Raw genomic sequence first — 13,749 nt, 5'->3', positions numbered from 1 at the left:
GTGGAGTGGATTACGCAGGTCCTTTTCAAATTAAAACAAATAAGGGTCGAGGCTCTAGGTCATTCAAGGCATATATAGCTCTATTTGTTTGTTTTACGACAAGAGCTATTCACCTAGAATTAGTGACTGATCTTTCAGCAGATGCTTTTATTGCAGCTCTTAAGAGGTTCATTTCCCGCAGAGGCAAAAGCAGTGATATATATAGCGATTGTGGTTCCAATTTTGTTGGAGCAAAACGCAAACTGATGGAATTTGAAAGGCTTGCTAGGTCTGCAACTTATAACCAAAATGTTAGCAGATATTTGGTTAATAATGGCATTAAATGGCATCTAAACGTTCCAGGTGCGCCACATATGGGTGGACTCTGGGAAGCTGGCATAAAATCAACAAAATACCATTTAAAACGAGTAGTTGGTGAGGCGAGATTGACATATGAAGAATTTGAAACATTTCTCACACAAATAGAAGCTTGTCTTAATTCGCGACCTTTAACAAGTTTGTCTAATGATCCAAATGACTTATCAGCATTAACGCCTGGTCATTTTCTTATTGGTAGATCATTAACAAGCATTCCTGAACCAAATTACATTGAAGTTTCCCATCTCACCAGATGGCAACATATTCAAAAAATGGTTCAACAATTTTGGAAACGTTGGCACAAAGAATATCTGTGTCGATTACAACAAAGACCAAAATGGCTTTTGCCAAATAAAAATCTTCAAGTTAATGATCTGTGTCTCATAAAGGAGGATAACTTACCTCCAACTAAATGGAAAATGGGTAGAATTACTCAGTTACATCCTGGTCTTGATAGTGTTGTTAGGGTTGTGACTATTAAGACTTCAGATGGCATGGTTAAAAGAAATATTACAAAATTGTGTCCATTACCAATTTGAGTTTCAATTCATGTATTATAAATTAAGTATTATATCATAATTTTAATATTGTATTGTGTTTTAAATTTACTGAATTTTAACCACTAAATGTTGAAATAGTATTTCAAGGTGGGCGGCATGTTCGCGCCTTATGTAAATTTTGATTTTGTTCCCTGCAAGAGGGCGCCTGCGAGCGCCGAACTACTTGTATATCTATTGTACGAACTTGTTCTTCACACAGTCTAATAAACGCAGTAACGAACGTTGGTGTCTACTTTCCATCCGCTAACACCTATGAAAGTTTTACCATCACCTTAAAATAGATATATTTCTAAGCATACCTGCAAAAAAATTCAGTTTTTTATTCAAAATTTCCTAAGATATACGTGAATTTACATATTGGCGCGTTTTGAAATTTGGCATATTTGTTATAAGCGGCAATAACGTCAAATGTGGTTTACGCACTTTGTTAAAATTACTTGTAAGAAGGATGACTTTTTTCCACTCGTGTACAAGGAAAAAAAGGAAAAGAAAATAGGTTGCTATAAATTAAGAAGTTCGCCAAGCGAATTATTCTTGGCGCAAACTGTAAAAAATGCACCAAAATAAATTTTTAAATTTCTCTCTAAATTTCTCACCAAAAATTACAAAATTTTATAGGCATAACTTGAGTCGTAGAATCGATATATGGAAAAAAAAATTGGCATGTTATTTTAGAAAAAGTGCGATTTTGTGTCAAAATACCTATGTTAGAACAATGCTATATATAAATCTAATATATATTCTAAGTAGCTCTTTCGAGACCACGAAAACGCAAGTTGAATTTCGCCAATCAGCCCAGTAGAACGGAAGATATAGAACTGCCTCCCCCTTTTTTTTTTGCGCAGTGTACATAAATGAAGTAGGTGCGAGAATTATAGATCGTCATGCCCGTTATAGAATTGAATAAGAATTTAAACACTATATGTTCAAAATCAGATTTTTAAATAAAAATATGCGCAATTCGAAAATAATCTCTGAAGATGTAAACGGCAATTTATGATAAACGCTTTTATTTTATGTTTATTTGTTTACTTATTTATTTGTTTTGTAAGAATCCTTGAATTAATTTTCAAACTTCGTAGAACTCGTGCCTAAAAGGGTATATATTAACTTCAGAAATAAATTTTACTGCATAGTTATGCAATATAGTATAATGAAACAACCGGAAAACCATTTTGCTACGCACCTATCTACTGCTTCCAATTTATTAGCCAATGTTTTATGAAATTTCTCCTCTCCCAAACAACTCTCATACATATAAATAAAGTAGGAAAACTTAAAACATATGCTTATTTTAATTTCATTGCCGTTTGGTTTTAGCCATAACAATCTGAAAGCCGTATAAGTACATATCAATAGGAGTTCCCTTTTTTAAGACAATCCGCTTTTCAGAGCTTTTTTCATTTATTAAAAGAAGCCATTTAAATGACCATGATCTCCCCTTTCGACTTAAAGATATTTCGTGCAAATATATACTCATCATAAATGAATGAATAACGTTGAAAACAAATGAATTTTCTTAACAAGAAATTTTCCTTACTTAATCCAAATACAGCTCCTCTTAGAAAATTAATTGAAATAAAATGCTGTTTGAAAACTCTGGATTACAGTATAACATTTCAAAAATAAATTTGCCATTCAAATTAAACATACATATAATCATCGAAATATTTCGCCTTTTTGTTCGATAAAAAGAGTATGTGCTAACTTAATAAATAATTATTGTAAAGTAACATTAAAACTTAACTCGGAAAGTATTTCAGTTTTAAAAGCTGCGGATTTATTTCTGCATTACGTTTTTGAACGCAAAATGATATTAAAAATAAAAGTTTAAAAAAATATAATACCTGTTGTTAAAAATAAACGATGTATATGTAAGATAAAAAAATATATATAAATCAAAATGCTAACTTAAATTTGAAATAATCCATTAACTCTTCTCTTTAATTCGGTTATTTCCCTATTCCATCGTAGGTTTTTATGGAGTCCCATTCCATCTTAGTCAAAGCCTCGAGTGCTGTCTGCCTAAAGGGAACGTTCCCTTCTTGGAGGATCTTCTAAAGGAAACTGGCTCGTATACACGTTACACATGAGGAAAACCAAGAAAACGCCCAAACAGCTAGCCCATTCACGGGATTTCGAACCTCGGACCGAACTATCAGCGTTCAGCTACTTTACCGCTCGACCACTGGTGGGCCCATTCCATCTTACAAATAGCAACTAGTTTATAATAAATCGCTCTAAACTGCGCCATTTCAAAATTAATCCATGTCACATGATTAACGATATGACATGCGGATTACGATCAAGTTCTCTAATTTGCTAAAATCCCCTAATCCCCTCTGTGGAGTGATGACCACATACTTAACGATCGTAAACGATGGGAAGGTCTATATGACTGTGAAGTTCCTATGTTACGCAAAAACGTTAGACTTTTAAAGTGTGAAAGCTTGGAATATGCAATTATAAGTAGTTAACGTGATTTAGATAGTGATATTTCAAACGCAATAATTAAATAGTTTGCAAAATTGTAGATAATATGCTACAAATAGCAAGAAATCATAAGGTTCTCCACAATAATAAATGAAGCACACGTTTGAATATGGCTTCTCTATAACAACCAAAAATTCTCATGCATTCTCATTACATTCAATTGAACACTTGGGATATTTTTGGGATCACGCAAGGACGCAACCACAATGGAATCTGTATTTCAAAGGGCCCTCAAAAAAAAGTTAATTTTTTTAAATTATTAAATATAGTCTGAACGTTAAGGGGTCCCGAAAAATTCAGGTGGGGTAGGCTTCAATTTCATAAATCTACCACTGCACTCACGGTAATATCTGGACACAGGTAAGGAGAATTAGAAATAACTTCTAAAAGTCAGTTTTTTTCCCATCGAAAATCTCAGAATAACGACTTACAAACACCCTAATTCAGTTAAAATTAAATGAAATGTAAGTTCGTTTTAAGTTCGCTTTAATTTTATAACCCGTTATTTTATGTCAATTCCCTTTCCTATCAAGCCTCGTTTCATTTTCCTAACAGAATGCAAATTTCCAGTGCACACGATTTTCAAATTCAATAGAAAGAAGGAAATATTTAAGGAAAGTTTTGGAGGGTGAAATCAGAGCGTGTTCTGCCTGCTTGAAGACCACGTTGCTAACTTTAATTCCCTAGCGATTAGAATTCTGAGGCGTTGAGTTATTCTTCCAACTGCCCACTTCTGTCAGAACCAGCTTGCGCGCTAGTTAAGCCGTTAGGCTATACTTCATTAATTTTAAGTTTATCCATTACCTTTGATTTAAGTCAAAAGTGTTGGCTTCTGTAAGCACGATTCGGTGCTGGCTGTTCAACTTTATTTAAGTTAATAAAAGGTGCTTTTACATCCTTTCCCTGTCTATGTGATACTTACAAAACCCACCGATTAGTCACATATCGTCTTTGAATTTTGGATGAATTTCGTATGTTACCAAAGAACGCAAAACTCTATAATCTTAGAACAGTATCATATTTTATTACTATATATAAAGAATTATTTTCTGTTTTCCTAGTTCACCATCCCGAGGATCATGTTTCTGTTTTAAGGAATAATAATATGTCTTCTTGGTAGCCTATTCAATATTTTTTTAATGTTGTGGAGAAAGATAAAGACAACACTATAGAACGAAGGAGTTTTAGATTTCTTACCAATCACTATCAGTCATCATCAATCTTCATGACAAGATCCAACTGACTAGCGTCTAGTAGATCATAACTCTATTTTTCAAGACCTAAGCTTTTTTAAGATCCATACTTTCGTCCGTACAAATTATGATTTCTAAATAAGCGCGTTTCTGAAAGACTGAGCCTCTTCAGCAACTGGTTGTATAGCCAGGATTCCAGTTTAAGTAATGGCAAATTTATAGATGTGACAGTTTAAGTCACATGACATTTTATAGTAAAAATGTACGAAATTTACATTTTTATATTAGTTCTTTATCAAAACAATTGGAATCGAGATTGGATATTTCGTAGCCAAGTCGGATAGACTATCCGAAGTAAACTTTTTGATTTATTCACAGCACGAAATGAGCGTAATTTTCCCACTACAAAATGTGGATTTAATCGCAACGCAAAATGAGTGGATACACTACGTATGTGAAATACTTTAAAATGTCGTTAAAGACAGATGTTGCAGCATTCTATAGGAATACTTGAAGTCGTGATGATACGTTGCAGATACAGAACGAAGACGTTGCAGATCTAGCCGGATTTAAATATTTACTTATAATTTTTAATTAAGGTTGACACTCACTTTCCATTAAATCAACACAGAATAGCTTGGTGTTACAGCGCCTGTTTCTTAAAAACTAAATTGGTAGCATTACATTATTAAAAGTATAATTTAGAAGAGAGACGAAATAGCAAACCAGCTAGCAAGAGAAGCAGAAGGGGAAACTGACGTATTTTAAAATAGAAGTTTAAGAGAAGGAAAAAGGTTTTGGTTTGCAATTCTCTCACTGGCTATTAAAATTTTCGATACTGATTGTTAACTTTCCGCTTGCAATATGCAAAGAATAAATAAGATAAAAATATCTAAATCAACATTTTAGCTTTAATTTACAATAGTTTCTTAACTTTCTAATTTAATCCGGATATACCTCCTTTCCATCCTTTACATAATAATGATGGCGTAGCCAATCGGAATTGAAAGTCAAAATTGCAAACCATGCCTTTTCTTTTTTAACTAGTCTTCCATACGGAAACAGGACGCACTGCACTCGCTTTCTGCTTCTCTTAAGAACAGGCGTGATTAATTTGCCAAGTTGTGTGCAGACGTAACTAAAATAAAATAAACAAAATTTAAATCCGCCACGAGTGCAAGCTTCCTCTTATCGCATTTACATGACTTCAGCATTAATTTTTCTTCAACTTCTCCCAAATCACTGCATACATTTACTATTGCAATTAGTGTAAAACTGCTGATTCGACTCGGCACACAATCACTGCATACATTTACTGTTGTAATTAGTGCAAAACTGCTAATTTTATAGACTCGCCACACTTGAATCTTCGGCCTCTCTCGCTAAGTCGTCTCAAAACTAAAACTCTCATTGACCTAGAGGGCGCTATTACTATTCATTTCAATACTTATGAGGACCAGGCACTACACGATCCTCATATTATCAAAATTACACAGTATATCATAAATTAAAACCAAAAAACGTCGGTGGTCTTTAAATTTACGAATAATGTCTAACAGATATCTTTATGAGTCAGAAACAGAAATGCGCAGAAACATCGGTTTCAAATTCTCATTCGTAGAAATAAATATTATCAAAAAAAAAAAAAAAAAAAAATAGTTTTACATGACTCACAAAGCTAGGGCTTTGGCCGTTGTTTTGATCAGGCAAAAGTTATTAAAGTCATATAATTCAGCTATTTTTTCTTTGGAGCAAAATTTCAGGAAAGGAAAAATTAGAAACATATAAATAAATTAGCAACAAGCTTCGTTTTACTTAACTCGAGAAAGAAGAATAAGCAAACCTGGTAATGGGAGTTTTATATTGTATTTAATACAGTTTACATTCCATAAAGAATAAAAAATGTTTCTTTCGCTGAAATCCACTTCAGATGAGTAATAACACCTTGCGAAAAAAACAAAGAAACAAACTGCATGAAATAATAGCAGAAATAATTCGAGAAAAATTAACATTTTTACGTAAATGCTCATGAGATTATACTTGAAATCTGAAAGTTATTTCGGATTAGAACATGTTTATTCGCTCAAAATGAATTCTACTTTTATGAATCTTAGCACAGCTGCGTCTCTTGCTTGGTTCAGCTGCAACTCTTACACGCGTCAAAACCTTTCTCATTTTGTGGTTTATCCTAAATTGGTTTGGTGTCTTTTCAACCGAAAGGGAATAGTCTTACTTTGAGCCGAAATTTCTTCCTTCCACACATAAGGGGAAACGAAGCTGGTTACAAGCAACCAAAACCTTGCCACTGTCCGCCTTATTCGGACGTTAACATTTTCTTGGTTTGGTATCTTTAATTATGACAAATTGATCGAGGGCTATCTGCAGAAGGGGAGCGATGCCTTCGTGGAGGTCTTTATGAAGGAAACTTTCTCGTATCTACGTTACACAAGAATAAAACCACGAAAACGCACATATAGCCAGCTCAATTCGATTCGAATCTCGGACGAACTATCAGTGCTGAGAAACTTTACCGCTCAACCGCTGGTGAAGTAATTCCTTAAGTCCGATGTTTTCAATTGGCACACGTTCGGCGACCGTTTGCCATATTTAGTATATTTATAATTTAGCATACCCAACTTATGTGGCTTCAAAGGCATTTTGTTCCTTTTGTCCACTGTAACGTAAATGGGAGCCAGTTTTCCTTAAAAGATCCTTCACGAAGGCATGCTCTCTTTAGGCAGGTAGTGCTTAGACATAAGTTATTAAACAAACAAACTGAAAATGTGAGGTATTGATAAATTTTGATCACATTTTGCAGTGTGGTCAGAATTTTTTTATTTATAAAAATATGCTCCAGCAAACTGGACAGCCGCATTCACAGGAAGTGATTATTTTTAAATGATAACGTTAAATACCGATGTTTGTTTTACGCTCAGAAATTACATTTTCAGGGTGGTTGTCTCGAAATGGTGGTTGCTTCGAAATTGTTCATGGCATATAAACTTTCGATACTGAATATGTTTCAAAAATGATATAGGGTGATTCTTTCACTAGAAGATCGTTAAAAACGTAAATATCAAACATCTTATGTAGAATATACATATATGAATACATAGCTTGATTCGTGCTAAGCAAGTCCGTATTGTTGAAAATGTTTACCACAGTTTCTGTGACAAAGTCGAAGTCAATGTTAAATATTCGAAAACTTTCATGCAAGGTATCCTTAATCCTTAATGATCCCAGAAACTGTATGTCAAGTATAGTATATGTTTTCATTTCCAGTATATAGTGCGAGTTTCGTTAGCAAACACATTTCTTTTTAAGGCACCTACAAGAAAAAGGTCAGCTGACGTTAAACAGAAGATCTTACAGAGCTATAAATATTTCGAAATTAATGTCTCTAAGAAAGCTTTGAGTCATGTTTCCACGATAGGTGTGCGATGTTCTGTTGACAGTAGCAATTCTACAGCTCCTGAGCATGAAGCGAGTTCACAAATTCATTGAAAATCTTTAGTAGTGGGCAGTTTTCAAACATCATGGAAATCTATGGGACCAAGTATGAACGTTGCACGCTACACACTTAATTCTCAGCTTATTTATTCCCTTCCTTTCTCAAAACGAGATAAGATAGTCACAATGTTCAATATCTTCTAGCGAAAAAGCATCTTATATAAAGATGATTCCTGTATAAGGTAAACAAGGAAGATTAAAACGTTCAAAATCCAGAATCCAGTTTATAATATATCTGAAAACGATTTTAATTAGATTTAGATCTGGATCTGAATTGCCTGTTCAATTCAACTATGAGTTTTTACTATGGAAAGGCCTAAGAAGACTATCTCCAAGCGCCATAGGCAAGGCCGGCGCCAGAACATGTGCAAAATTTTGCCTTCTCTAGAGAGCAGCAGAAGCTAGAAAGGCAAAATTGTTAGAATTCAAAAAGGAACTGAGAGGCAGAATTTCGGAGTCGCGAAGTTTGTACCTGGCGGCAAAATGTCTAGCGCCAGGCCTGGTCAAAAGCAATGATATTTGTTTTCATTATCAGAATTTCAAATACTGGTTTAATTAACCATATTTATTTCTGTCATGAGGCATTTGCTTAGTCGGTAATAAGTTGAAACAGAGTGCCTCAAAACTGCTAACATTAGGAATCCTAGTGTCTTAAATAGAAGTCGCTAAGAGTTCGTTAAGAAATTGTGATGATGAAAATAATCATTAAATCGTTTGAAATCTTTGTTATCAGATGAATCCATAAGTAATGTTATTTATCAGACAGGGACGTGTTAAAATATGTTCTCACACGTTTAACATGGCATAAGAAAACCTATTATAGCATTAAAAGAATGGATTCAGATGGGAAATATATACCGAATTCAAAGACGTCTTTACGCGGCCTTTATTTTTGGAAAATATTCATGTTTGGACATTTTTTAATTAAAAAAATTGTTCAAATTACGAAATAAAACATTTTATACGTTCTCCTGTTACCTATAGTTATAATCAGAAAACTTTTACACTCATTATAGGAAATAAAACACTAAATATTTCATGCTTTTGCAACAAAAATTGATCGCGATGCTTAATTTTAAAGTTTCAAATCATATTTAGGGACCGTACAAAAATTGAAGAGCCAAAAGTTTGCGTTTGTACGAAAATATCACCTTAGAAAAATGTTACTAATGCTAATACATTAACAGACGAGCGTTTCTATGAAGACTTACAAAAAGTATTGATAAATATATATATGTAGATTTTTTTCTTTTTTTTAAAGGGAGGATTTTATTCGTGGAATCTTGCAGAATTCGTCTCTTAGAAAGCACTAAAGGCTTTATTAGACTTCGATATTGCAATACAGAAAATTCTTAATTGCATAAATTAAAAATATTTCTATTTTAATGAATTTTTGTTGTATAATCACTAAACTGTGATTCTAAAGTAATAAAACTTCATGAAAATATTAATAACGCATTTTTAGCGTTTGAAAGCATACAAATTCCTCATGTGAAAATTCTTACGGCATACTATTTGCAAAAAAATTATAAATTAAATGTTATACACTAGTAGACCACAAAAGAATGTTTACGTGCTCATAAATCATTTCCAAAAGTTTTACTTTAGAAAGTACTTCAATTACTAAATATAATTTGTATGTCTTTAAAAAATATGTTTTATTAAATGATATTTAACTGCCTTCGTAAATTTGTTTTTCTTTAAACGCGGGTTACTGATTTTTAGTCAATAATTTTTATTATTAAAAAAAATTGTTCTTAGTTTTTCTCTTATTATTCTTACTTGCAAAATTCGAGATAGTATTTAAGAGTCTTTCAAAATTCGGATTCGTCCAACCTTTATTACAGGAAATAGTTAATTTCAAATTATACTATTCTCATAAAATGAACGGACACAGCAGTTTTTCCAAACCAATTTAACATTTAAGATTGTAATATCTTCCTCTTAAAATGCATCACTCATTTTTATAAAATACTTGCCGATGAGAAGTAAAATATCGATTATACACGAAACATTAATACAGTAATAAGGACACCGAAAAAGCAAAGATGCCATTTTAAATTTACCTTCAGCGAATAATATCCTACGGTAAATAACTTTATAAAAGATTTTTTTTATTAAAAATAAAACAATCCAGATTTTTTTAAAAGTTTGATTCATGTCTGAATCTCAGTTCAAACCAAAATACAAACACATAAACTAAAAATTTCTCTACATTACTGTCAACGCTTTAAAAATTACATTTTCCTATTAGCCTCTTATTCTCATATCTGTTGCTACACATTTTATTGAATAAAAAATTAAAATCTTAGAAATAAAATTTCAACCCTTTTTATTATTTCCTAAGCAACTTGTTAAAAACACTTACACAGAAAACAAACAGTACATTTTAAAATCTTTTACATAAATTCGACTATAATTTGATATTAAGATGACAATTGTATTTAAAGGATCACACCATGAACAATGAATACATTTAAAAATTAGTTTAAAAAGCCGTTTTCTTCCTTAGAAACGTACAGGAATATGATATATATATATTACTTTTCATGAATATTTAAAATTATATACAGAAATTCTAAACTGCATTATTTTGACAATAGCAAATTTCATTAGTTAGTTCAAAAGAAAGTTGATATAAGTGAAAAATATTACTAAGAAAATTAAATATATATCACATTCCATACAAACTGCACTCTCAATGAGAATGAAAAATAAATCAAAAATCTTCTTAACTTACCTAAAAAGTGTAATAACAATAATATTACAATTCCGTTTGAATACACAGCTTCATTTTACAAATTACTCTTTTCAATGATGTTTTATTCCAAACGCAATATGAGAAAGCGACTTACAACTTAGTGAAGAGAAATTTAAAAACAAGTAGCAAGTAGACCGCAAGAACCGGGTTTGGGAGGGGTAGGGATAGGGGGTTCACATTCATTAAAAAAAATATCAACATTCGAGAGCGCTTAGTCATAAAAACACTGACCTTCGAACGCGAACTTAATCTAGAATTCCACATCGTTGAGGAAAACACCTTCCGAGTAACTCTCTTCATAAATAACCGGATTAATAATTGTTATTAAATTTCATGAAACATTTAGTTTTTTCCTAGAACCTTACCTCCAGTATTTCCATATCGGGCTTCATAGGTACGTTCTGTTATGTACACTACTGCCTTTAACCGCAAGAGCACGTGTTGTGATTGCTCCGATCAAGCGGTGATGGAACTAAGCGTCTACGTCACCAGGACGACAAAAATCGTCTGCTGCTTCATCAGCGCCGCTTCGCGTTCGCCGGGTAATTCGAGAAAACTTTTTTTTTTTTTAAACTTGCTCCAAATCTTAAGAACTCCTGTTTTGGCATATACTGACTCATATTTGTTTTCGTAAATTTGTATTGTTGCAATTTATTTGCATAGATCTTGTACTAAATGCTGAAATGCAGACTTCATTTTACCCCCTGATACATTATTTTCTGTCTAAGCCTTGCTTGTTGCAAAATAAATATCATCAAAATATTCTCTACATTAAAATAATTTATTCAAAAAGTATTAATCCGTAGCTCGTATAATAATTCAGACCCACGAAAGTTTTGTAGAGAATTTTCGTCATACGATGTTTCTTATCACATATTTTTGGTTTAAATGAAAATATTACATCACAAAAATTAGCATTATTATTTGGATATTATTACTTGCTTAGTAAAATATATCAGCGTTTCCATATCTGAAATGAATATGTCAAGACACTACAATTAACAACAAATTCTGTTGTTCATCACTTAAAGATAGTAAAAGTAATAGAAATATTAAAAAAAAAAAAAAAAATTCTTTTATGTAAAGCGTTCAATTATCTTTGATGCTATAAAATGATGGATGCTTGGGACTGTTGAAAAACAATATTTCGGTTTTAGCCATTTTACAAGCTGATGTTAAAAGAACGCCGCTAATTACTTGAGCCAGACAGTTTTGGTGTAGTCTTCGTAAACTGAATTTCATCTCTGAATCTCCGAATTCATCTTTGAATTTCATCATCGTAAACTGAATGTCATCTTATGTTATTTTAAATATCCGCAAGTATCAGAGTTTTGTTTTGTAAGTTTAAGTGATGCCTTGTGTTAAATTTATAATAAAAAGATTGTTCAACCATTGTAGGACTTTGGCATCTTAATTGAGATAACTCGCTTGACGATTTAGTAGGGTCTGAAAGACAGTATTTTAAAAAATCAAGCAAGATTTAAAAAAGAAAAAAAATAGTGTTATAGACCTTGCAGCGGACTTAAAGTTACATATTGAAATAATAGTTAACCTTAAAACTGTCAAAAGAATCATTAGGGTATATGGATAAAATGAAAATTTTAGTTAGAAGAAAAATTTTTATCAACAAGAAAACAATGAAAATTCGTCTGGCTTTCGTAAAATCCATGGTTAGCAAAGATTTATGATATGGAACAATATCATAATTGCAGACAAAATTTAATATATTTGGATTTGATGGATGAATTTACTGTGTGGCAAAATCGGAAGGAGAATTGAATCCCAAACACCTTTTGCCTGCTGTTAATGATGGGGCTGGAAATATAATGGGTGTTTCGCTATCTCTAGGATAGAAAATTTAGATTTTATAGAAATAATTATGAATCAGTAAAAATATATAAATATTCACAATGAAAATCTGAAAGTATCTGCAAGAAAACTTAAAATGCAAAATAGTTTCAAGCTGTATCGGGATACCTGCCATAAACATACTGCCTGACATACTCACTTGTAGTTATTACAGAACAGTCCTCAAATTATCAAAACCTCTCCATATCCGATCCCACTTAAATCCGATCGAGCCTATAAAGCATGAATTAAAGAAAATAATATGAAAAGAAGATAGTTCTTCGAAAGCGGTTCTAAACGTAATTCTTACGGAGAAATGGAATAAAAGGGAAATTTTTGCATGAAAAAATTTGTTGAATCCGTGCAGCGCATTTTAGCTAAAGGCTTATCCAATGAAAATAGAACGTCCCGATATTTTCATGTTTTTACTAAATGTAAACTATTCATTGAAAGTGCCCTGAGTTCATTTTCAGATTTTTCGAATAAATTATTTTATTTTCCAAAAACATGTTGAATATTTTTTTTCAAAATAAGCAGGTTTTTAAAAAGATAATCGAATAGTATATATAAAATTATAAAAAAAATAATAAAGTCATGTCACTAATATTTAGTAACTGATATTTGCAAAATAAAATTGAAAAATTCAATTGTTTGGAAACAAATTCCAGCCACTCTATATATTAGATTTTGACCTGTCTGCATAGTTCCAGTTTTATATTTACTGTGTATATATTTGTTGCGCAAATATTACGTATCATTACTAAACATGGATTTTTACAGTCGCAGTTTCCTTGTTGAAGAAAAATGTTCTTCTAGCCGATCACCCATTCTATCCATGTATGCCCTAATGACTATTTTAACAATTTCAGACTTAAGTTTTATTTTAAACCCTTCTTCTAAATCTGCTGCAAGATTCATAGCACTAATTTTGAAATCTTGCTTTATTTTTCGTACGGTAAATTTCAGATTGCTAGCTGGTGTTAACTCCGAATATGGTTTACATTTTAGTGTATTTTCAACAATTCCA

The 13,749-nt window shown here is 32.1% G+C and overlaps 1 protein-coding gene across 4 annotated transcripts in view; it reads right to left on the bottom strand.

Annotated features, from left to right (window-relative positions):
* Window positions 1-11,379, bottom strand: part of LOC118204184 (septin-9-like) — a 188,121-nt gene extending 176,742 nt beyond the window's left edge. The window contains exon 1 of one of the 4 annotated variants that reach the window (XM_085823496.1): window positions 11,240-11,379. In XM_085823496.1, coding sequence (XP_085679622.1) covers window positions 11,240-11,266 — 27 coding nt within the window. In that variant the 5' untranslated portion in view covers window positions 11,267-11,379. The other 3 variants (XM_085823497.1, XM_085823495.1, XM_085823498.1) reach the window with 3 other exon arrangements.
* Window positions 11,380-13,749: the final 2,370 nt, after the last annotated feature.

This window comes from Stegodyphus dumicola, chromosome 9 (assembly GCF_044657685.1).
Source record: "Stegodyphus dumicola isolate Sdum_Otavi_A_Nest chromosome 9, ASM4465768v1".
Taxonomy (NCBI): domain Eukaryota; kingdom Metazoa; phylum Arthropoda; class Arachnida; order Araneae; family Eresidae; genus Stegodyphus; species Stegodyphus dumicola.
This window is presented reverse-complemented; position numbering and strand designations above follow the sequence as displayed.